General features: G+C 37.3%; 1 protein-coding gene across 2 annotated transcripts in view; it reads left to right on the top strand.

Moving 5' to 3' along the window:
- LOC124539960 (sister chromatid cohesion protein PDS5 homolog B) overlaps positions 1–27,055 on the top strand; it is a 40,759-nt gene that overhangs the window by 3,483 nt on the left and 10,221 nt on the right. For both annotated transcript variants that reach the window (XM_047117335.1, XM_047117334.1), the window contains exons 2-10: positions 1,771–1,860; positions 14,431–14,625; positions 15,250–15,440; positions 17,199–17,406; positions 18,333–19,379; positions 19,972–20,149; positions 20,933–21,121; positions 21,680–21,773; positions 26,081–26,264. In XM_047117335.1, coding sequence (XP_046973291.1) covers positions 1,780–1,860; positions 14,431–14,625; positions 15,250–15,440; positions 17,199–17,406; positions 18,333–19,379; positions 19,972–20,149; positions 20,933–21,121; positions 21,680–21,773; positions 26,081–26,264 — 2,367 coding nt within the window. In that variant the 5' untranslated portion in view covers positions 1,771–1,779. The remainder of the gene's footprint in view (positions 1–1,770; positions 1,861–14,430; positions 14,626–15,249; positions 15,441–17,198; positions 17,407–18,332; positions 19,380–19,971; positions 20,150–20,932; positions 21,122–21,679; positions 21,774–26,080; positions 26,265–27,055) is intronic.

The raw sequence follows: 27,055 nt of genomic DNA, 5'->3' as shown, positions 1-27,055 counted from the left end.
TATATATATATATATATAAAATATCAATGCAAGTTATTAATTTATTGATTATTTTTAAATCAAATTATATTAAATATATTTATTGTTAATACATCAGATTAATTACTCGTACTTGTAGTTGATACTTGAGGCCCTGTATCCCTTAACCCCTATATCTTAGGGACCAGTGACTTTCCAACCATTTTTTACATTTATTAGACTTATTACAGTAACAGTTACTACTAATACAACTTATTAATAAGTTTAAATTTTATGCTGAAATATATTGAGCGTACTAATGAGTAGAATGTTTGAAAAAAAAAGTAAAGTCAGTGTGAAAGGATATAATATGATTATATATTTATTATTATGTAAGCTTCTATATACTATTAGTTGCAATGCTTTGCATAATCATGTTTAAGCCTTACCTGTGTAACTGACCTTGTAGGTTTCTATTTAAAAATTGAAATCGCTGTACTAGGGTGGATTAGGTTTATATTTGAAATAGAGGTTTAGAATCACATATTTTTACAATTGATTTAAGTAATGATTCTGTAATTATATGACTTTTTTGTGATATACAGACAGACAAGTAAATAAGCCAACTAATGGTAAGTGGCTGCCACCATGTTTAGGCCGGATGATAGAATAATTTTCAGTTTTCGTTTACACAAAATTTTACAATAGTTGTTGCATACCTCAACACTACTTTTATACAAAACTTTTGAATGTTAAGATTAATGGATACAATATTATAATATGTTATGACTAGCTGACCATCTCTATGTTGTTTGTATGTAATTTTTTCTCTTAGTAAACATAATTGTAGTTTAGACTGTAAAGTAAGCTCTTAATGATAATATATATCCTACGAGTTATCCAGACAGATTTAGCCAATTGTCTGTTCTGGAATAGCTGTTCTATATTTTTTAATTAATTAAATAAAAATTAACGAGAGGCCAATAATTTGATAATTATTGTATCATATGTGTTAAAAATTAATGTTCAATGCATACATTTTATTTGGGAAATAAAATAGAAAATTATAAAATGATAAATAATTACAACATAATAAACCAATTAAGTTTCTACTAATGACTAGTACAGAAAACATGCTAAATTGATTGATCCTGTATAATTGAATACAGTAGATAAGATTTGGTTTGTTGTTAATTTTAATCATGCACATTTATATCTTGCTCGATCTTTATTTCTGACTGTTAAAGTCAAATTTAAGGTAAATATTTGAACGATGAAAAGTATTTTATAGACATACTAATTAAAGTGCTTTAAAATTGGAAAAAATATTCTTTAGCATTTAATAAATAGCATTAAAAGCGCTACCAAGCCACCTACATGATGCAATTTAGATTTATAATATTAATTGTTTCCTTATTGTATTTGGATATCTCTATACTTAAAAATTAGAAGACTTTTTAACCTACCCTATATAAAACTTTTACCAGTTGATGTGTATTAATTAATTGTTTAAATAATTAGCAAGGAAGGTTTTAGTATATTATAAGTAGCTATGCTTTATAGAGACATTCTGTAAGAAGAAAGTCGAAACTCACCGCAAAACACGACCGTCAAATGTCAGAACGTAATATGCGACATTCAGTGTAATAATTATAAAAGGTATCACAAAGGCGTGTCATCATAAGCCGGTTGTTAAAATTTCATTTCAATGAGATACGAAATGAAATCATACAGAATTACACTGATGACGTGACAAGCTTGACTTACATATTATTTTTTTAATATTTTTTTTTAAATATGTGTCTATTTCAGATTGGCAGCATGGCGGAAATAGTGTACCCGCAAGGCTGCCGCCCAATCACCGATGACCTTGGACCAGACGAGCTCGTTCGAAGACTCAAGGTATGTTATCATCAATTAGAGCTCAACTTAAATTGAACATCGCAAAAATTGGTTTAGATTTAGGTGAAGGTGAGAAGAAATTTCTTGATAAACCCAGTTGCAAAAAATAACGGACACGGTAAACTTTTCTGTACAACTAAGAAAATGTAAAAAGAAGTTTTATATGCATTATCATTTAATTAAAAACAATTCGATACCTTCTATAAATTAAGTCGAAACATGATTTTTGGAAAATATGAATGCTACACACCATTGAAAACATATTTTCGTATTTTCTTTAAATACCACTTTTATATTATCTATATTATGCGATATATTGTGCGATATTATGGGTACATAATTGGATAAGGATTGATGCTGTATTGCTCAAAATCTGTTCGTATATGCATAGGTCTTTCTGGAAAAGTAAAAGATAGCTTTTATTGTTTGTTACCTTTAAGAGATATTATTACATATATGTATACCGCGGACCTTTCTGCAGACCTTTTTAAGGTGTACTATACTGTAGTACATTAATTTGATCACGTAGGATCGAGCCAGCGTTTGCATTGTAAGCACAAAATGTGTTTATGTACGACATCGCATTATAACTCCTAAAATTATCAGGGTTTCTCTACTATATTATGCATTTATTACACACACAAACCTTCCTCTTGAATTACTATCTATAAATAAAAAACTGCATCAAAATCATTTCAACAACAACAGCCTGTAAATTTCCCACTGCTGGGCAAAGACCGCTCTCCTATTGAGTTCTATTTCGGTTCTATTCCACCACGCTGTTCCAATCCGGTTTTCTGGAATACACAAGAGGCAGAATATCTATGAAATTAGACACAAGTGGGTTATTTCACACTGTTTTCCTTCACCTCCGAACACGAGATGAATTATAAACACAAATTAAGCACATGAATATTCAGTGGTGCTAGCCGGGGTTTGAACCCGCAATCATCGGTTAAGATACACGTGTGACCATTGGGCTATCTCGGCTTTTTTTTTCATATTTTTCGAATCAATGTTTCGTATATTTTTTGTTAGCAATAATAGTCGGAAACAGTTGGTTTTAAAAGATCTCCGAACAGAATTATATTAGTGTTTGTATTACACGTTATGGAGGCTTAGGGTTTTTGGTTACTCATAATTTCACTAGCTGAGATGGCCCAGTGGTTAGACTTCGTGCATCTTAACCGATGATTTCGGGTTCAAATCCAGGCGAGCACTATATATATGTGCTTCATTTGTGTTTATAATTCATCTCTTGCTCGGCGTTGAAGGAAAACATCGTGAGGAAACCTGCATGTGGCTAATTTCACACCACCACCAATTTAACACCACGCAAGCTTAGACTTATTAATGTACAATAACTTAATATTGATTTTTTTCCTGTTAAACAAATATTCATTAGTTAAAAAGGTTTGCAAGATTTAGATCTAGATATGGAAACATGAAATTCACGCCAGCCACGTATAAACTTAAGCCCTTACTTACTTACCTCAAGTGACACTCGGAAACGTAGCTACTTAGCTATTTATAGTTACGTTTCGGGGCTGCGTTTTAGTTACGTTTTCTTTGTATAGTGTATAGTATACAAAAGTAACCACTCATTTTACACCCTCGTGGTCTATTATTTTTATCATTACATAGTATTAAACAGTCGCTGACCGCTTTCTATCCCTATGTATGTTTAGATCTTTAAAATTACGTAACGGATTTTGGTGCGGTTTTTTTAATGGATAGAACGATTCGAGAGGAAGATTTGGAGGAGGTGTGATAATTATAGATGTTTCTAATGTGATGTCGTAAATAAACAAATCTGTAGAATATTTAGTATCAGTATTGCACCCGTGCGAAGCCAGGGTTGATCGCTGGATATAATAGGTATATAAAAGTGGTGAAATAGCTCATGACCTTCTTCAGGACTTGTACTCTGTCCATACCAAATTATTAGTTAAAGCTGGAAGAAGTTGTTACTTCGACTTTAGATTGATATAATATTAGCACAGATATACTAAATCTTCTCCGAAACGCGCTGCATCTTCAGCTATACGTTTTATGTGCAGGGGTTTAGTAAGTTTTTCCAGTTATGAGAAAATAGCGCATTATTTATTATTATAGAAGATATTATTATGATATTATGCATTGTTATAAGTACAATAAATCCCAAGTTTTTAAGAAACTTTTAATGAAATCAACGAAGTACCTATTAGCAGTGTTTAGAGTTGTTTCGTAAAGATTGATTATGTTTTTTTTCTTATAAGTTTATTAATTTAAGTGGAGTGTAGTGTGTGTATTTAATATATATTTTATAACATACTGTACTGGATCAGTATTGTCGTAGTTTTCTTGTCATGTTTATTTTATGTAAATGAAAAATATAAATATGAAGTTATATCAAATCAATAAATAAAATATTAATGCCTTAATACATTGGGCCTTTGAAGTATTCTATCGGACGACCCCAGACGACCTTCACAGGGCTGCCAACATTACTTCAAAGAGGTGAAATATTTGGGTCGGATTATTTTGTGAAAGCAAACAAAATGCGGATACGTAACGAAAGTTTCAAATATTTGCTAAGTAAAAGTCATTCGGTAATTTTCGTGAATGTTCGTCTGTGAAAAAAAAAGTTATTGTCGTGCTTTTATTGTCACTCGATGGTCTCCTTAAATCGTCTAAAAAAAAGTCTAGCGTCTGTTATAATATTTCATTAGGCATATTATAGTACGACATAACTTAGATGTAGCATCGGCATAATTCTTAAAACCGATCACATACAAATTAAGTATACTATCCCAAATTATCAATATTTATTTCTAATGTGAATATGATCTTTACCCAAACGTAATAATGTAGTATCATAAGACCTAATATATTCATCAATTTGACACCTCGATTTACATAGGCTACTTTTTTGCTTGACACATGACAACCAATAACGCGAGCAAAGACGCAGGCAACTACTCGTATATAATAAAACCGAACCTAGCCTATATATTGGTGTATTGCCTTTTTGCTTCGGTGTTAATCCTTAAGTACTATAATTTTTCTAGAGAAACATCAGCTGTTTAAGTATCATATGTATTTAAATGTAGATTGATACGTACAATTATTATAATACATTACAATGAGCATACTATATGAAGTCGCTCCGTGTATGTGGGATTATTACCTACAAAAACACCTGCCTTGGCAGTCCTCGATATGGATTGGAGAGGCCGTGGAGTCTTTGTCACTTCTATAGCCGCTTTTCCTCTGCTACCTTCGTCAATGCGGACGTCAGGTAGTATCTACACTGGTTTGCTTCTGTCATTGGACCATCTGAAACAACCAACGTTAGGCCTAGGATATTGTATCGTCTTTTAAGTCCTGGTATGACACCTTTGTTGCCTTGGTCGAAATTTTTGGTTATCATGTTTCACTCTTTTACTCTTTTCCTGATGTTTTGTCAGAAGAATACTATGTTCCTCAACGGCGATTCCGTTCCAAGTAGCGTTGTCACAACTACTCGCAGCGAGTACTCTTGTCACACTACCAGCTAATGTCATGTGGTATCCCAGTCCTCCACAAACAACCAAGTCTAGTAATTACTTGTGTAAGTCAGGGCGAATCTTCCCGTTTAGTAAGCGTATTCGTCGTCTTCCTACCGTCTTGCTCCATGGACCATATGATAGTGATCTAGATTCTAGAGTGTTAAATGCGTTGACAGTATTCAGACTGATCGTCAGCGATGCGTTACCGAGAAACCGCTTGCTTCGACCGAGACTTACGTGTAATGGTACGTGTATGTGATGGTCGACGTGGCGGTTACAGCTCGAAATAGCTGTAATAGCTTACACGTTTAACTGACCCTCTGTAAACAGTCTTATTCTAGGTCTTGGGATAAAGGCTCATTACTGATTAGAATGATAAATAAAAATGTCAACAAAAAGAAAAACCGACTTCAAACATAACACTGTTTTAAAACAAAATAATATTCACTATAGTAAATAAAATAATTACGTATTCAAAATATTTTTTATAGTTCTCCTAAGTAAAATGAAATAAAAAATATTAAACTACTAGGTACTTATAAGGCAATTTACGATTATATATTGAAGTTTTGAGTACAGAGAATATTGTTCGTAGTATTATGAGGAATGTTGAAAACAATTATGAATTCGATCTTATTTTAAACTTATACCCGATATTCTCTTTTTGCCATGTTTTTTTACAATTTTTGACACTTTATTTTGACGTGGTATTTTTTCTTGCTTGCCACTGTGTTAATGTCACGTGACTTTTCATTATTCTGAGATGAAACCGCGGTGGCTTTATCCGGCGTTATAAACCGCAGAGATATATGCTATTGATATTATATTTTTGTTTATGAAACTCAGCATTTCATTATTCATCATCAGTATTCATATTTAAACCATTTAAACAATTTATTTTGCTACACACATTCATTATATAAATTATACAGAAGAAAATAATTAAATTTAAAGAATACAGTGTAGGTAGCAAGGGGTTCATCTCAGTATAAGCTGTGATAATGCACAGCACTGATTTTCAGATGGCCCCTGACTTTTGGTTAAACATAAACAAACAAAACATTTAGACTATTTAACTTATTTACAATTATTTTAAATGAAAGTAATCGAAATTATAAAATGAAATATGTTCAAACGTGTATGTGTGTGATGTTCACTATCTGTATTAATATTAATAAATGAGAAAGTTACAGTCTGTTACGTCATAGCGCCAAACCACTGAATCGATTTCGATGATATTTAGTGTGGAGATAATTTGAGTTCTGGGGAAGGACATGAGCTTTTTATAATTCACCCCTCGAGAGGGTAGCATGGGGGAGACGAATTTTATTCTATAAGTTATGTTTGATGTTTGATAAGTTTCTAGCGGGTGAAGCCGAAGGTTCTGCTAGTAAAAAAAATAAAGATACATTTTTTTTTCATTAAATAAAAACCGTTCGCTTTCGATATATATAATGAAACAGCTATAATATAATTAAATAAATCAACAACGTTTAAGGATTTAAAACAATGTTATATATAACAGAGAGCAAGAAAAGAGAGGTATAGATTGTATTTGTATTGTGAAAATAACGCTTTTTCCTTTCCTGACAATTCCTGTCAGTTCACTCTCGTGTAAGCGGAGTAAAAGAAATTCGTTCCAACAGTGATTATATAATGTATGTTTTGTAACAAATTATTTGTTAGTGTCCAAACATTTGGATTCAAGGTAAAACTTCAGCCAATTTTGACCAAGTTAAGAGAAGCTGAAACAAACAAGCAAATAGACAAACAATTTTGCATTTATTATATAAATAAAATGTTTGAAAACTTAGAATCTCTAGAGAGTTTATCTCGACGAGACTAATGTAAGCGCAGCCTCCGGTATTTAATAATGTATATGCATCAGGTTTTTGTTGCTGAACCTTTGTTATATGGATATGTTTGCGAAAGTTATTCAAGACAACTGTGCTTGTTACTGGCATTATTAATGGTACGGCTTTGTGTGCTCTATGTACGTCCCACTAATCGCTTTATTTCACTAGCAAAAAACACTGCTATGTATGTTAGTATTTATCATGCTCGTATATCCCATGATCGGTATGTTGATACTCGTAACGTGATCTCATTATCAAATTATTTCTTTAACTTGGCGGGAAAGTGAAAGAAAAACAAAAAAAGAATTTAATTGATTACGTCACAATGTATCTTAACTCAAATAAAAGTTTGCTTCACAATTAATTTGTTATGATAGTACGGACTGACAGTGGTGTTTATATATAGTGCAAATTCATAACCCTCGCCATTATGGCATATATAAACGTCTACTTTTTTTAGTATAGCGTTAAATGGACCATGTGTTGGTGACATGCCTGTAGTTATTAGTTCTTTAAAAATAATTATCAATCTTGGGAACTAAAATGTTCTGTGCATGTAGATACACAGACTCACCCTTTGAATACGGAACATTATAATACTAAGTATTGCTACATCCAGGCGCATATGTACTAAACCTAAGCCCAAGTAAGATTGCTATCCGTTTTTGGATTGAAATTAAGTCTTACGACCTTAATTATGACCGTTTAACACATATAAAGAGGAATAGTAATTTATCCCTTTACGCAATAATTAAAGTCACAGTCAAAAAAAAGTTAAAAAAGCAAGACGCCACCTTCGTAAGTAATCGCTCCCTAAAGATTTATAGTTTATATAAAGATTATCCTTTCGTTCTCTGTGTTTTTAAAATGCTAATTCATTTATTATTTATTTCTTAAAAGTGCAATAGCAATTGAAATGCCTTGTCTGTAGCATTCTGTAAGAGGAAAGTCGAAACTCACCTCAGTCGACCGTCAAATGTCAAAATATAATATTGACATTGAGTATGATGATTATGAAATTTATAGGATTCATTTCCCAAAATGGCGTATCATCGTAAGTTAGTTGTCAAAAATACACGAGTGAGATAAGAAATGTTTTTTTCTTTTTTTTTTTAATTATTAATGAACTAAATTGTATTGACCTAGTGAACTGTTCTAAATTACCTTTTAAAGTTTCTGTTCCGTGGTAGAATTGTTACTAGAATTAAGTTAAAGCTTTGTGCTAGATTTTCATGCGACTATTACAGGTTTCCTCAGGTCTAACCGTAGCTTAATTTCGAATGATTTACAACTGCGTTATTTCTTTTATTTTTTATTTTTAAATAATGAATGAATTGTGAAAGCTATTCATAAAACCAGCCAGCATTATTATTCACAATACTTTTGTATGAAATGCAAATAATTTATTATTTATAGTGTTGATTTCAATCGATATATATTTTAAGAATTGACGGGAAATGATTGAATGTGCAATTTATTTGGATACAGATAAATCGAGCTGAAGTAACGTATTACTTTTCGTTTATTATAATACACATTTATTTGTATAGAGTTTGAATGGTGAATCGATTTTCCTGAAACTACTAGTTCGTTTGAACGCTACTATGTGTTTAATAAGTGAAGTTGTTACAATATACTTCGATCTGATAAACTGTAATTAAGTAATCGCCTTTTAATTAGGCTTTGTGACTGGAACAAGAAAATCTTTTTCATGATATAGATCACGAATATTAAGATCATAGTGTTGCCATCCCTCGAAACGGACAGATAATAAATATAACGACGATTACGATTCAAAAATCGAAGTTTTATTACGATATATTTCTTAAAAAAATACACACAAATATTACTATTTAGGTTTACAGCTTCTATAGTCACAAATAAAGTAAAATGCCTTCCTGGGTTATAGAAACAAAAAAAAAATACCCAGAAAATATCCAGTATGTTATTAAACTGTTTTAATATTTTTTATCATTAAAAATTTTTGAATTATGCGAGTACGAGCTGTACTGAAATGTGCAATTTTTTCCTCATATAATACTGATAAAATACGACGAATCCGTAAATGATTACAATACTCCGACTTTGTACATACATTTTAATTAATCGACTTATAAAATCTCATTTTACATTATAAATGTTCGAAATGATAGTCATCTGTACATTTATATTTAAATATCGGGAATTTTACTACATCCGTCTGTTCGCCTATTAAAACCATTTTCTCTCTCATCCACGAACGCGTGGCGATTACAAGTTGTAATTAATAGATACACACTTATCGATCTCTTGTATTAATGAAATAATCAAACTTTTAAGTCAACGCAATGGTAATCGAAACGGTACGCCCCTTTCATGCCGCATAGCATTTTGACAAGGCAATAAAAACCTATAGGGGTTGTCCCGTTGACCCAGAATCATGAAATTTGGCATGAAGCAATGTCATGTAGCACACGTAAATGGGAAATCGGGAAACCGTAAATTGGTACACCACAAAATATATTTTAATACTCGATTCCCGTTATAAATGAACTATGAAAAACCTATGGGTTTGTACGAAACCCTTAGCCTGCGAATCAGACTTTAAAAAGCCAACCAAGTCCGGGTTGCCTTTTTTTATAAATAACATTTTAACGATAAAATCAAAATATTAATAGTCGATATTCTCTGAAAAATGGAACAATTCTGATAAAATTTAATACGGATTAAAATTAATTGACAAATACACAATTTTTATCATCCACATATATATATGTATATATTATATAACAACAATATCAATTTTATATAATTGGATCTGTTTGCGAGGTCGTCTTGTACCAATCTACTTTTCTGTCCACTCGTTCTAGATAAACCCCTTGGATAACGTAGTGTTTCATTGAAATTGCGATGCTGTGTTTGCATAGATATACAGTTTGTAATATACGGGAACACGGTGACCAATTTCAAAGAAAAGCCACCTGTATAGGATATTTATAGAACCGGTGCTCTATTCCCTTACTCATAATTGTATGAAACAACGATAAATCGATAAAAAACTGTAAATTTTGACGACCTTCGCGGTCGAGTAGTGTGTACACCGGTTTTCATGGGTACGCCACTCCGAGGTCCAGGGGTCGGTTCCCGGCCGAGTCGATGTAGTTTATCATTAGTTTTCTATGTCGTCTTGGGTCTGGGTGTTTGTGGTACCGTCGTTACTCCTGATTTTCCACAACACAAGTGCTTTAGCTACTTAAATTGGGATCAGAGTAATGTATGTGATGTAGTTTTTTTGTATGTTAAAAATCAATTGATGAAAGAATAGATGCAATGTAAAGAATTTTGCGTTTTTCGAGATTGGCGTCAGTTTCCAGGAAATTAATTAAATCATTTAATATTTATATACAGATAATATATTCCTGGACCTGGTCGTGAATAATATATTTGTAGACCATAAGTTTGGTATATGCCTAAAAGTTTGTTTAACTATATCGATCAAAACTACATATATTGTATAGGCTATTTGACTGGTTTTTAAAATCCATTTTATATTATTTAGTAGATGTTAAGGATCCCAGTAAAAGTTGTTTTTTTGTTTCTAGTACATATTTGCCAAAATATATCATATTAAAAAATCCATATTTAAATAGCGCGCAAAAACGCTACTTGCACAATATGGCGCTTCAATGGGGTCGGTGACATCACTTTCCTGTATTTTAATCTGTGGTACATATGGTAGAAAAGCAGTGTTTACAAGAAAGTGACTTCATCATAAGCCCGGCCAATCAGGAGCATTTTGTGTCACATGACAAACGTTTGAAAATATGCACTTTTATTTATTGATTTTTGAATAAATTAAGTATTATTTTCAAGTTTCGTTAGTAAGTACCCATTTTTAAACTCATAATATACACTGATTACAATAATTCAGAATTTATTTTTCGCATTGTCAAATAGCGTATTGTATTAATGGTATCTGTAGAATCATATACGAGTAGATATAAACGTTCTTTAGTCTGAATGTTATGCAGTTGGAAAATATGTTATTTGTCAACAATAACAGCAACGTAAAGAATGCAATTGAGCGCCTGAAGCTAAAGATGACAAGGGACCTGGCCAGTGTTACAATACAAATTAAAACGGTTCGAATGCTTAATCCATTATGAAGCTATAACAAAAGATATGCAGCGTATTTGATTACAGTATGGTGGTGATGTACATTGATTTTAACAGCGTTATAATTGACTCAAACAGACATTTGAACGGTTTCATTCAAGCAGTAGTTAGTGTTCTGGGGATAATTCAACTAACTGAAATGATACGTTTATAATTCTATTTGAATTCTAAGTCTAAGTTCTCACAAAATTAAACTCAGCTTTGTTACTACAAAGGGGCAAATCTACTCTCGTATATTATATTCCGATTTTGACCGATCCGTAAATGGATTCTCGCGTTTGTAGAATAGGAAAATATACGAAAGGCGTGAGAAACTGTCGATTTGTTTGTAAAATTGGGACTCCGAGCTGTCTGACTTAAACAATTTCTATACTGTTTACCGTATGGTTGTGAATGTAAAAGAGGGGACAATTAATGTTATTATTATGTACTGACCATTTACGTCTGTTTATGTAATTTGAATGAATTAAAACGGATAAAAACTTTTCATATAGAAAATTGGGAGTTACTTTGACCTCTGAGCAATTTGGTCATGCTTATAACAATGTATGGTCATCAAATATGAAGAAACGTAAATTTTCAACTACGTAGGCTAAGAGGAATCGGTACCTACTAATTCAGCACAAGCATTGCCAGTTCAATAAAAGCTCGTAAAGAAGAATCTTAAATATCATTTTAAAAAATATTTTTCTAAAAATATGTGTTTTCGAGATGGCCCAGTGGTTAGAATGCGTGTATCTTAACCAAAGATTGTGGGTTTAAAACCATGAAGGCACCTCATCTCGTGCTCGGCGGTGAAGAAAAACGTCGTGAGGAAACCTGTATGTGTCTTATTTCATAGAAATTCTGCCACCTGTGTATTCCACCAATCCGCATTAGAACAGCGCGTTGGAATATGTCCCAAACCATCTCCTCATAGGGAGAAAAGGCTTTAGCCCAGCAGTGGGAAATTCACAGGTTGTTGTTGTTGTTGTTGTTGTTGTATGTGTTTTAAGTATAATTTTTGATCTGTCTTATTCTGGCTCGCAGTATTGTTTAAAGCGATCAAACAAGCATTGGGCACTCGTATTTATGAAGCAACTATCATAACTCTTGTTCTTGTGAATTGGCATATTGTCTTGCAAAATTAATGCGCCTTTGGACAATATTCCTCGAGGGCTTCGCTTTTGATGTGGCGTAATCATAATATAATAGTTCTAGCACAGTTGACTAAGCTTCCTAGAGTGGTCACTGTGGGCGATATTAGTCCGATGGCCATAAATATTACTCATAAAATAAATTCTACCTACTAAAAAAAGGTGTTATAATTAAATACTTTTCCTAATCTATTTTATTCATTCCACGCGGTCAAGATTTATACAGTAACTAGTTTTAGGTCATATTTGTATATATATATATATATTTAAGCATTTAAAAATCATACTTTAATTTTTTCTGATGTAAATAGTAAACTCTGGAAAGTTCGATAGGTTAAATAAACCACCTTTTTTATTAGCTTACCCCACGTGAGGGGAATTTGAGGGGAGGGGGGATTACTCCCCGGTTCCCTTGGCGCCGAGTGCACCAAGGTCCTCCGGGTTTACCCACTAAAAAACCAGCGGTACCCTCTCCGTATTCCGGCGAGCGCCAGTGGATCGCTTACACATGCTACCGTGATAGCTAAAACACCTGAAAATATCACGTTTTACCGATACTATTAGGATTTGGTGATTGGATGGTTTCCTGTATAAACATTTTTTGCTATTAAGACTTTTTGCCGGAAAAAGTTTTGAGATATTGCATTTTGTAGATAGTCGTGTTACGATCATGAAGCAAATAATTCATGCGTTCGTTTCATTTATTTATGTCAATGAACGGCAACGGTAATAAAACAAATCATAACGGCCTGGCATGGTTTAAATATCCTCCTATGAAATCATATATAACATAAAATCATAATATATATGTTATAATACATATATTCAGGAGATAAATGGATATCACCGAAGGAGATGACTGTATTAGGACGAGATGTTTAACATGTTTTAATTAAACATTTTAAGTTATTTTGCTTTTGTAAGCATTACTCCAATTTGCAAGTTTGTAAACTATGTATTTTGGAACAAGAGAGACGTCCGTATTGTTCTTTCAGTTTATGGAATATGTTAGACATTTAGAGAAAATGAAAGCAAAAATTTATGATATCGAAGTAAGCCAAAATTGGCGGACAAATTCGAGACTGACTGACTGATCAATTCAGCACGTAACTCACCGTAAATGTATTTTTCTTCACATAGTCAAAACATAGTTAATTGTCTTCGTATTGGGATCAAAATATTACACTGTTGCTTTCGAACTCAGCATATATTTTTTGAAACACAACTCTACGTTATTGTTTTAATAATGAATACCTTCTAATCGAATTTCGTCCAAAGATGGACTATACCAAATGCAATATGAATTGTACAAATTTTGGCCACAAAATTGTGTGAACCAGGTCTGATTAGAAGGAATACGGCTCGACTGGTGAGAGATTCGGCGAAGGACCAACACTAAGTGTAAGAACTTGCCATCTCTGTAACTGAAAGTTTCTAGATAAAACTGGAACTTTCTGGTTCGAGCCGGAATTCGAGCCAGGATCTCGATATTATTAATTTAGTTAAGTAATGATTCTTAGATAGACTCATCGAGTTGTGTGTATACATTCGGTTTTTAAAAATATTTTATTTTGAGATAAATGAAATTATGTAGTGTCCATTGTCATATTTTTATAAATGCAACTTATTATATAAATGTGTGTTATTATGTACTGGCTGTGGTGTGCGCGTTTGAATTTAACAAACCTTATTACATAAGATATCTAGCCGTTCCAGAGATTAGTCGGAACAAACAGATAAACAGAGAGATAGACAGCCAAAAATTGTATTTTTTTATATGTTTCTTGTATATTGATATTTACTAAAACATGTACATTCTAAAGGGTAATTAAATCGATATCGATATGAATTTTTTGTAATCATTGCCTATAATCAATATTTTTTCATCACCAGGCCCTGGCTCACACCCTCCAGGGTCTGGGTCAGGATGAAGGCATGTACCAGCAGTACATACCGCTGGCTCTACACCTAGCAGACGAGTTTTTCCTAACGCATCCATCGCGAGATGTCCAGCTGCTCATCGCTTGCTGCATCGCAGATGTTCTTAGAGTTTACGCACCGGAAGCTCCTTACAAGGACCAAGAACAGGTAATGTATAAACACTGGCATACTATCTATGCACTTGGTTTTACATGGTGGTAAGTCTTCATTCAAACTCGTCTGGGTTGGTACCATGTCACACAAATGTTCCATCGCTAAGCATATATAGTATTACTGTTTTCCGATTTGTAAGATAAGTGACCCAGTGTTTACAATAAGATCTACATACAAGTACAAGGAACTGAATATCTTAGTTCCCATTATATAGATATCTATGTTGTATACATATATCTATATATAAATATAAGTGTAATAGAAAAGGCTTTTATTGATTTAGTTTTAGTCTTAAAGTACATAAATATTAGCTGAATTTTCATGCTTTTAATAACACATATATAGGTTACGTTTGAAGATATTCCTCTAATTTAATTAATGTGTTATTTGTTTTTCAATTTCGAAATTGTTATTTCTAAACTTATATTTTCATGCATGAACAGTTAACTGTCTTGAAAAATGAATAACCAGTTTATGCTACGTTAATGCAACGTTTCCACTAAAATAGTTTGCAAGACTTGCCAACTTTCCTTTTGAGGAGACGTCGTCTTTATATTTAATAAGTAGAAGTCTACTTACGTAGTATAAAACTTTTACAAGAAATTAATAAATTTTCAGGTGAAAACAATATTCCTGTTCCTCATCAACCAACTCCAAGGGCTCCGGGATCCAAAGGATCCGGCCTTCAAGCGTTATTTCTACCTGCTCGAGAACTTGGCGTACGTGAAGTCGTTCAATATGTGCTTCGAGCTGGAAGACTGCCAGGAAATATTCTGCGCGTTATTCTCTCTCATGTTCAAGATTGTCAAGTGAGTAAAAACTGTTGTGATGAATAATAAATTAACTAATATTAACTTATGAGCACATCGAACATCGATAAATTACATAGTTTTGCGCGAGATGGCCCAGAGGTTATAACGCGTGCGTCTTTACCGATGATTGCGAGTTCGAACCCAGGCAGCCACTGAATATTCATGTGATTAATTTGTGTTTATAATTCGTCTCGTTCTCGGCGGTGAAGGAAAACATCGTAAGGATCAACATGCGTCAAAATTCATAGAAATTCTGCCACATGTATGTCCACAAACATTGGAACAGCGTGGTGGAATATGTTCAAAAAACCTTCTCCTCAAAAGGGAGAGGAGGCCTTAGCCCAGCAGTGGGAAATTTACAGGTTGTTGTTGTTGTTGTTGTAATATTAACTCGTCATGAAGATAAAACATCTTGAGGGATTTTTGTCAACTGTGCAGTATTGAGGCACTCTCTGATCTCCTTCGTAATCCAATAGAACGGTAATCCAAAGCCATTAGAGAGAGTTCATGTGCCTAACCAAAGGATTTACTTGTTTTCTGTGAAAAGTGCTACGTAACCGTCTAAAACCTTAACTGCTTCTGAGAATTTCTTGGTACGATACTTAGTAATCTAATGTATTAGATTACGTGAAGAGAATTCAGTATTATGGAGCTTTTATATGTCAACCTTCAGAGATTTGGCTTCCCAACGATGGCGCTATCAGCAAAAGTTGGGCCAAGAATACTCATTTTTAGGAAGAAATACACATATTGCCGATTATCATTGTACTATGTTACTATTTTGTCCATATTGTCCAATGGCGTAAAATCTTCGAATGCACCAAACATTTGGTCAAACACGGAGCGATATCGCTATGCGTACAGGCCTGGTGTGGTGCTGCCTTTACCGTAACCGGATTAGTTAATAATAATATTATGAATACTAACAGTAGCTTCTGAATATGTTTGCATAATATAGAAATACTTTTTTCTTAATATTGATATCATTTGTATATATTTTTATCATATTTGTTTATATTCTTAAAGACATCCAAAATTTTGGTTGTGTGAAATACTTTATTTATTAAGGACTATCAGCAGTCACTACACATACACATATTATACATAAAGATATATTTATACTGACGGCCACAACATGCATTTTTAGGTTATATTTCATTATGAGGACCTCCGTGGTCGAGTAGTGTGTACACCGGTTTTCATGGGTACGCTACTCCGAGGCCCTGGGTTCGATTCCCGGAGTCGAGAAGAGCTGGGTGTTTGTGGTACCGTCCTTTTTTCTGATTTTCCATAACACAAGTGCTTTAGCTACTTACATTGGGATCGAGAGTAATGTATGTGATGTTGTCCAATATTTACTAAGATAATTTTATAACACTAAAATACTATTAATACAACAACAACAGCCTGTAAATTCCCACTGCTGGGTTAAAGGTCTCCTCTCCCTTTGAGGAGAAGGTTTGGAACATATTCCACCAGGCTGTTCCAATGCGGGTTGGTGGAATACACATGTGTCAGAATTTCTATGAAATTTGTCACATGCAGGTTTTCTCACGATGTTTTCCTTCACCGCTGAGCACGAGATGAATTATAAAGACAAATTAATAATAATTATTAATATCAATTATTAATAGTATTATAGTTAATATTAGATTAACTACATTTAATTTAGAAAATAAATAAATCTTACAATTAACACGTCGTCAGCTGTTATTACGTATTGATTATTGAATGTTGTCATGATATCTTCCCCAGTACGGAACACTCGTCGAAAGTGAAGTCGTTCATGCTCGACGTCCTGTGTCCGCTCATCACGGAGTCGGACGTGGTCTCCAACGAGCTCCTCAACGTCATCCTCGTTAACCTCGTGGAACCTAACAAGCGAGAGCACAAGCACGCATATTCCCTCGCCAAGGAGTTGATAGTGAAGACGAGCGAAACTCTGGAGCCTTATATACAGGCGGTGAGTACATTGTTTTATCTTGGTGGTAGGGCTTTGTGCAAGCCCGTCTGGGTAGGTACCACCCACTCATCAGTTATTCTACCGCCAAATAACAGTACTCAGTATTGTTGTGTTCCGGTTTGAAGGGTGAGTGAGCCAGTGTAACTACAGGCACAAGGGACATAACATCTTAGTTCCCAGTTGGTGGCACATTGACGATGTAAGGAATAGTTAATATTTCTTACAGCGTCATTGTCTATGGGCTATGGTGACCACTTACCATCACGTGGCCCATATGCTCGTCTACCAACCTATACCATAAAATAAAAAAAAATAAAAATCTGACATAGTTTAATGGTAAACTCTTTCGAGTTTGATCTGAATGATTAGTCAATTCAGACCAGCTTGACAGCTAATTTCCCTCGAGGTAGCTAGGTACTAGTTAACGCCCGTGGCTTTGCTCATGTTTTAGAAGTTGGTGGTTGCATGTTAGACATAAAAGCATAGTCCTATGTTTTTGGAAGTCGAACTTGCTTCATGAGAAATTTCATAAAAAAAATGATTCAGTGGTTTGATCGTGAAAGAGCCTATATATATCTACAGAATACTTTCGCTGTCTTAGTCAGTAGATGTCAATTCTTAATCAAACAGACTTGTATACAATTTTACCTAAAAGAACAATTGAATATTTGATTTAATAAATGAACAGGATTAATCTGATATGAATATAATTTGCGAGCATGTTTGTTAGCTTAATCGTTCAAGTGAAGATTTGATACTAGTAGTCGTAGTTTTAGGAATTGCTCGTTAAGTGTCAGGTATAGTAAAATAGCAATGTTTTTGAAAGAAGTTTGCTCGTGAAATAGCAACAGATAGAGTTACTTTCGCATTTATATTATTATAAAATGAACTGTACGTAACTAATTAAAGATATTCTTTATTTCCAGTTCTTTAATCACGTCTTAATCTTGGGAAAGGAAGAGAAGAATCTTCTAATATTTTCTAAAGTATATGAGTTAATATACGAGTTAAATCAATGCTGTCCGTCTGTGCTGCTGTCTGTGCTGCCGCAACTGGAGTGCAAGCTCAAGTCCGCGCACTTCCAAGAGCGATTGAGTGCGGTCGCGTTACTCGCGCGGATGTTTTCCGAGCCGGGCTCAACCCTCGCCCAGCAGTACCCCGCCCTCTGGCGAGCATTCCTCGGAAGGTTCAACGACATATCCGTTCAGATACGGATCAAGTGCGTCCAGTACTGCATGCACTTCCTCGTCCACCACCCTGACCTCAGAAAAGATATAACGGAAACCCTCAAGATGAGACAACACGATGCGCACGAACAGGTGCGTTACGAAGTCGTTATGGCCATCATAGCAACCGCTCAAAGAGATTTCCAAGCGGTCGCAGAATCCGAGGATCTCCTACATTTCGTCCGCGAGAGGACGCTGGATAAGAAGTTCAAAATACGCAAAGAGGCGATGTCCGGCTTAGCGATGATATACAAAAAGTTCTTAACTGAGGAAAGCGTCCCCCCAGCCACGGAGAAAGCCGTACAGTGGATCAAAGACAAAATCCTCCACGGGTACTACATGACAGCCCTCGAGGATAGATTACTGGTCGAGAGGCTTTTAAATACGTCCCTGGTTCCGTACACACTGCCGCCGCCGGTGAGGATGAAAAAGTTGTACTATTTAATGTCAAATGTCGACGATAATGCAACGAAGGCGTTCATAGAGTTACAAAAGCACCAACTCGCTGTGAGGCGCACGGTCGCCGAATGGATAGAGCTGCACAGGAAACCCGCGACGCCGGCCGTACAGAAGGAAATGATCGCTAAGGTCCTGCACATAAGTTCGAAATTCCTACCGGAGTCAGTGAAGGCTCAAGAGTTCCTGAATAAATTTTCGAGTCACATGAACGCCGCTCCCGAGCTTTTGCAAGGGATGGAGACGATATTGAATCCCAATGTCAGCTGTGAAGTCTGTGTCCGGACAACGGTTAGTGTAATTACTCAATTAAAACTTGTAAAGTCAATATCGCAATGGTTCACGGGCCGCCTAACGGTGTAAAAAGTCATAGGGTCGATCCTGCCCCTTTTCTTACAGTTTTTCAGTTCAGTTTAGTTTAGGAGAGGTTCAAAAAGAGAGGTTAATAGGAATATTAATAGTTCTTAAATTAATTGGAGGCATTATTGCTTTTATTCTTTTTTTAAATAAATTGTTAAGATAAAATAAAATATGTAGTATATTCCGAGTATTCCAGCGACCCGTATTAGATCAGCGTGGTAGAATATGTAGCTGCATCTTAACCGACGATTGCGTTCAAACCCAGGCAAGCACCACTATATATATGTGTGCTTAATTTGTGTTTATAATTCATCTCGTGCTCGGCGGTGAAGGAAAACATCGTGAGGAAACCTGCATGTGTCTAATTTCAACGAAATTCTGCCACGTGTGCATTCCACTAACCCGCACTGGAAAAGCGTGGTGGAATATGTTCCAAACCAAAAGGAGCCTGAGGCCAACAGTAGGAAATTTACAGTCTGTTGTTGTTGTATATTCTATAAGAAACATTTTAATTCTTTTACAGTCGAACGTCTTAAAAAAATTGGGTCAGCCGGTCATGACGAATCTATACTACAACACAGTGAAGATGCTCCTGGAGCGAGTCAGCTCGGTGATGGTGGACCACGAGTCGCTTCTCATCCTGGTGGGGTACGTGGAGGGCGCCGTGCGGGGCGTCGACCCCTCCATAGCCGAGGAATGCGGTTAGTGGTCACATAACGACGACAGAAGCAGCTGTATAAGTCGTTCATCAGATATTCTACCGCCAAATAACAAGTACTCAGTATTGTTGTATTGCGGTTTGAAGGGTGAGTGAGCCAGTAGCTACAGGCACGTGGGACATAATATCTTAGTTCCCAAGGTTGGTGGCACATTGACGATGTAAGGAATAGTCAATATTTCTTACAGCGTCATTGTCTATGGGTAATGGTGATCATTTACCATCAGGTGGCCCATATGCTCGTTCGCCAACGTATACCATAGAAAAAAACATTATATTATGTATACATTTTAGAGCACTCTGTATAAATATATTTTAATATTCTTATCAATAGTGTTGTGTTTATAATTCGTCTCGTGTTCGACGATGTAGGAAACATTAAAAGGATACTCGCAAGTGTTCAACTTTAATTTAATTATGCATATGAGTATCCACCAATCCAAACCTCTGATCAATCTTATGCCAGCAGTGGAATATCTAAAGGTTATAACTTTATTAATGAATCACAGAAATATATAAGTGAATAAATTTCCACTTCAGTTATGACATCAATATGTATTGAAATAAATACCTTGTTTAAAAACGGATTGGTGTTATGTTAGTATTTACATATCTAAGATGATTGGGCACTCAGCCTCATCGCTTTGACATATCTAAGACGATTGGGCACTCAGCCTCATCGCTTTTACATATCCAAGACGATTGGGCACTCAGCCTCGTCACTTGGTGCGAGTTGCGGGTAGTGTGTGAGGGTGCGCGTGCGCAGGTATCGACGTGTCGCGCGCGGCGGAGCGCGGTCTGAAGCTTCTGGTGATGCTGTCGTTCGTGTTCCCGGCTCACTTCCTGCACGAGGACGTTCTGCGCCGGCTGACGTCGCTGCTGGAGCTCGACGACGAGGCTGTGGCGCCGCACGTGCTCGCCGCGCTCACCTTCCTCGGGAAGTACCGACCGCTCAGTGAGTGTCCACCCCCCCCCATCATTGTACCATCAATATCCTCAATAAACCTAATGCAACTAACTGTTTGGTAGTAGATATTTCGAACTTGGATCAATTTACGTCCATTGCTTTCTTTGGGAGTAATAAATAAATATGAGACAACATCACGTACATTACTCAGATCCCAATGTAAGTAGCTGAAGCACTTGTGTTATGGAAAATCAGAAGTTACGACGGTACCACTAACACCCAGACCCGTGATAACAGAAAACTAATGATTATCTACGTTGACTCTGCCGGGAATCGAACCCGGGATCTCTGGCGTACCCATGAAAACCGGTGTACACACCACTCGACCACGGAGGTCGCCGAGACCCGAGACAACATAGAAAACTAATGATAATCTACATTGACTCTGCCGGGAATCGAACCCGGGATCTCTGGCGTACCCATGAAAACCGGTGTACATACCACTCGACCACGGAGGTCGTCAAAAGAAAAACAATTAAAAAGACGGCACAGCCGTTGTTACAGTGATTGTATATGTAAGTTACTAATTGATAATCTTATTCGTAGGTGAAGCCTGCCCTGCGTTGTTCCCTAAACTGATCACACTCTGTAAGGCGTACGCTGAAGTGGGTACTCCGAAACAAGCCAAAAATGCTGTAAGGTATGTAATATCTTCATTGATTTTCTTATAAAATGGACGTTACTGTCTCACATTGACGGGTAAATCGTAAGACAAAAATATAATTTAATATTAAATTAAAATGTGTGTTTAATTATAAGTATAGATTTTTCATTACTATGAACATATAGTTTATTTTGGGATAATACAAGTGTGAATCAACACTTGTGTGGCATACAAAGGTGCCGCTTTTAAAAAATGTTAACTATTCCTTACATCGCCATTGTCTCTGGGCACTGGGCTTACGTTTAAATGGCATTTGCTTGCCTACTTATATCATAACAAGAATACATTAAGGGCTTTATTTATAAATGTCTTAGAGGGCGACTGTTTCAATAATTCTATCATCTTCTAATGAATGTCAAATTAATAATATCAGGAAGATAAATTAGTAAATAGCTATTTTATGTAAAGACAATATTGTACAGTACGGATAGCAGTCAATAGGCTATTTGACTATTTTTTTAAAATCCATTTTATATTATTTAGTAGAGGTTAAGGAACTCAGTAAAAGTAGATTTTTTATTTCTTACATATTTGCCGAAAAATATCATATTAAAAATTCCATATTTAAATAACGCGCAAAAACGCTACTTGGACAATATGTCGCTGAAATGGGGTCGGTGACGTCACTTTCCTGTATTTTAATCTGTGGTACATATAGTAGAAAAGCAAGGTTTACAAGAAAGTGATTTCATCATAAGCCCGGCCAATCAGGATCGTTTTGTGTCATGTGACAAACGTTTGAAAAAAAAACATTTTTATTTATTTGTTTTCGAATAAATTGAGTATTATTTGCAAGTGGTAGTGCCACACTGCATACCTCTCGGTTGCAGTCGAATGGGCCGGCACGCCCGGGGAAGTACCACTCTCTCACTTAAAATCGGCGTGAAGTGGTAGCTATGCTACCGCGTTTCGTCCGGTAAGTGAGAGTTCCGGAGGCCCGATCCCTCTCCCCCCAAAACATGGTTGTGCAGAATTTGGTGACATTACCCCAGGAGGGTACCATCAGCGACTGCGATGGAGAATCCCTCTCTGGGCATCCATGCTCAGGACGTACACCGCCTGAGCAGGGATGCCCAGGCTGCCCTCCGAATTCTGGGGGGGGCAATTTTGCGCTCGCCACTGTTCGGGGCAAGCGGAGCAGGCATCATAAGGCAACCCCTACCACACTCGCTGTGGACTTCTGCAACATAAGGGGACTCAACTCCAACTTGAATGCCGTTCACTTTCACCTTGAGACGGCGAAGCCGGCCTTGCTCTTTCTTACCGAGACCCAGATATCTTCTCCTGCCGATACGTCTTTTCTCTCTTACCCCGGGTACAAATTGGAGCATACTTTTGTGCCACGAGCTGGGGTGTGCGTTTACGTCAGAGATGATATCTGCTCTCGACGCCTCGGCAGCCTTGAAGGGCAGGACCTATCAATTATCTGGCTGCGCGTAGACTGCGACGACCATCCGCGAATCTACGCGTGCCTTTATAGGTCCCATAGCGGTAATGCCGAAACCGACCGACTGGTTGAGCACGTCCAATTGGCTACAGATTCCGTGCTGCAGCAGACTCCATCCGCAGAGATCATTATTCTGGGCGATTTCAATGCTCATCATACAGAGTGGCTTGGATCACGCACCACTGATCATGCGGGTAGATCTGTTCTCGACTTCGCTTTGGCTTATGATTTGACACAACTGGTCACCTCGCCAACGCGAATACCGGACGTGGAGGATCGTACACCTTCCCTGTTGGACCTTCTGCTGACTTCGCATCCGGACGGCTATAAGATTGTCGTCGATCCCCCTCTGGGCTCGTCGGACCAGTCTCGTCCGGAGTACAGTGCCAGTTACACGATACTCACGACCTCGTTTCGCGGGCTGTCGTCGCGTGTGGCACTACAAGTCAGCAGATTGGGATGGGATGCGGTCCTTCTTTGCATCTTACCCATGGGGGCGAGTTTGTTTCTCGATGGATGATCCGAGCGTTGTTGCTGACTCTGTCGCCGATGTGGTGCTTCAGGGTATGGAACTTTTCATTCCATATTCTGCGGTGCCCATTGGTGGCAAGTCCCAGCCCTGGTTTGGTCGCCTCTGTAAGACGGCTTCACGCCGAAAATGGGAACGCTACCAAGACTGGGCTAACGCATCGGCGTCTCGTGATACAAACACCAGCACATTCAGAAAGGAATATAACTCTGCCTCCAGGTCCTTCAAAAACGTGATAGCTGAGGCGAAGTCGAAGTACATTGGCAGAATTGGCGAGAGACTGGTGCGCTTCCCATCAGGAACACGTGCGTTCTGGTCTCTCGCTAAGGCTGTCCTAGGGAATTTCTGTCAGCCTTCTTTTCCGTCTTTGCACAGGGACGGTGAGTCATTGGCCCATACCGCGAAGGAGAAGGCCGATCTTTTAGGGTCTCTCTTCGCGTCGAACTCGACTCTGGATGACCAAGGAAAGTCACCTCCATCAATCCCACGATGTGATACGACGATGCCGGAGGTTAAATTTCGGCAAAGTGCAGTTCGGAAAGCACTTCTTTCCTTGGACATTCACAAGTCGAGTGGACCCGATGGCATCCCTCCAATCGTGCTACGGACATGTGCTCCCGAGTTGGCACCGGTCTTAACGCGTCTTTTCCGGCAATCCTACGCATTAGGCGTCGTCCCGAACTCCTGGAAGACTGCTTTGGTGCATCCGATCCCTAAAAAAGGCAACCGCTCAGATCCGTCCAATTATAGGCCTATAGCCATCACCTCCTTGCTCTCCAAGATAATGGAGTCCCTTATTAACTGCCAGCTCCTGCGGTACCTAGAGGAGAATCAGCTGATTAGTGACCGCCAGTACGGTTTCCGTCGGGGTCGCTCAGCCGGTGATCTTCTAGTTTACCTTACTCACAGGTGGGCTGAAGCAGTTGAGAGCAAGGGGGAGGCATTAGCAGCCAGCTTGGACATAGCGAAGGCCTTCGATCGCGTATGGCACAAAGCGCTTCTTTCGAAGCTTCCTTCTTATGGGCTTCCCGGGAAATTATGCAATTGGATTACCAGCTTTTTGGCAGATCGGAGCATCAAGGTCGTTGTCGACGGTGCATGCTCTGACTTAAAATTCGTCAATGCTGGTGTTCCACAAGGCTGCGTCCTATCACCCACTCTGTTTCTTCTGCATATCAATGATTTGTTGCAAATCGGGAACATTCATTGCTATGCAGACGACAGTACCGTTGACACCTTATACACCGGCCGCGCTAATATTTCTCGGGAAAACGTCGAAGAAAACCGGAACAAACTTGTGTCTGAAATCGAGTCTTCGTTAAACGAAGTCTCGAACTGGGGCCGGCTAAATTTAGTCCATTTCAACCCCAAAAAGACGCAAGTTTGCGCGTTAACTGCTAAAAAAACACCATTTGTCGTATCTCCACGATTTGAGAACATCCCGATAGCCGCTACAGGTAGTATCGGAATACTTGGCGTTGATATTTCGAGCCTCGTTCAGTTCCGCGGTCAATTGGAAGGCAAAGCCAAATTGGCTTCAAAGAAGCTCGGTGTGCTCAGCAAGGCGAGACAGTACTTCACGTCGGCCCATCGCCTAAAACTTTACAAGGCGCAAATTCGGCCTCACATGGAGTACTGCTCTCACCTCTGGGCGGGTGCTCCCCAGTACCAGCTCCTTCCATTTGACCGCATCCAACGTAGAGCGGCTCGAATTATCGACGATCAAGCCCTTTCCGATCTCCTTGATCCTTTGGCTTTGCGTAGAGATGTTGGATCACTCTGCATCTTCTACCGAATTTTTCACGGGGAATGTTCCGAGGAATTGTTCGGATTAATCCCGGCTGCTGAATTTCACCTTCGGACATCTCGTCAAAATTCTAAGTTTCACCCGCACCATCTTGATGTCCGAAAATCCACAACAGCGCGATTTCTTAGACATTTTCTGCCTCGCACAACCACTCTGTGGAACCAGCTGTCGCCGGCGGTTTTTCCGAACCGATACGACATGGGAACCTTCAAGAAAAGAGCCTACTCCTTTCTCAAAGGCCGGCAACGCACCTGCAAGCCCCCTGGTGTTGCAGATGTCCATGGGCGGTGGTAGTCACTTTCCATCAGGTGAGCCTCCTGCTCGTTTGCCACCTATACCATAAAAAAAAAAAAAAAAAAAAAAAAAAAAAAAAAAAAAAAAAAAAGTTTCGTTAGTATATAACCTCATTTTAAACTCATAATATACACTGATTAAAATAATTCACAATTTATTTGTCGCATTGTCGAATAGCCTATATTACCAGAGTCGTTCCCTTCCAGATGTCTGTTCGTGAACGTCCCGGAGCAGCGGTCGCAGATCTTCACGGAGATCCTGGACACGCTGAAGAGCACGCTGAGCCCGCACTCGGAGCACTACCGCACCGCCATCGTCACGCTCGGCCACATCGCGCACAACCTGCCCGACAACTTCCCCGTGCACATCAAGAACATCGTCTCCAGAAAGGTACTGAGTAACTGACTAGTATTTACATGCTGATCTATGACTTAATACAGCTTACTCAAATAGTGAAGTAAAACTAAACAAACCTGTAAATTACATGTTACAACTCGTAGGAATTAACTGTGCACCTCGCTCTGTGACGTCATTAGAACGATACTGATTGCAAAAAAAAATGAGAATTATATAAAAATATATAATTTTTTTTATGTTGATAAAGGGTCGTTCTTATGATAAGGCCTTATAATACTATATAATTAAATAGATACATATGGACCGATATGATATTACAGCTTAACAATAAAAAAACGGCAAGAGAACGCTAGGTTTTTCATTGCGGTGACATTTTTCATAGTCTAAGATCATTTTTGTATTTATTAACAAAGATGCTATCGCTACTGAGCGCTTACGGCGACTACGGGGTAGCGGGAGAGGGGTCGCATTCCAGAGAAGTGCACAGTTGATTCGTACGAGTTGTACATGCGGGTTCGCTAATAGGTCTCCTATGTTATAATCTATAATCTGTTTTGTAGAGTTCCGTATCTAAATGTATGAAATGGGACCCTAAGCCTTGGGATTGCTAAGCCTTGGTCGTAGTCCGCGGTCTGTCTATTACCAGACTGTATCTTATGACCCGCTATACTTATATAGACACTTATTTGTCGGTGACGACTTCCACTTTATTTAATACAATTTTATTTATGATATAACACTGTTCCCAATTAAGTAATTAACAAAGATATGACGTCATTCAAAACGCTCTTTTGTCGTGAACAGCACAGACTAAATAGATTTCG

This window comes from Vanessa cardui, chromosome 24 (assembly GCF_905220365.1).
Source record: "Vanessa cardui chromosome 24, ilVanCard2.1, whole genome shotgun sequence".
Lineage (NCBI taxonomy): Eukaryota > Metazoa > Arthropoda > Insecta > Lepidoptera > Nymphalidae > Vanessa > Vanessa cardui.
The sequence above is the reverse complement of the archived record's forward strand: the minus strand, read 5'-3'. Positions and strand labels throughout refer to the sequence as shown.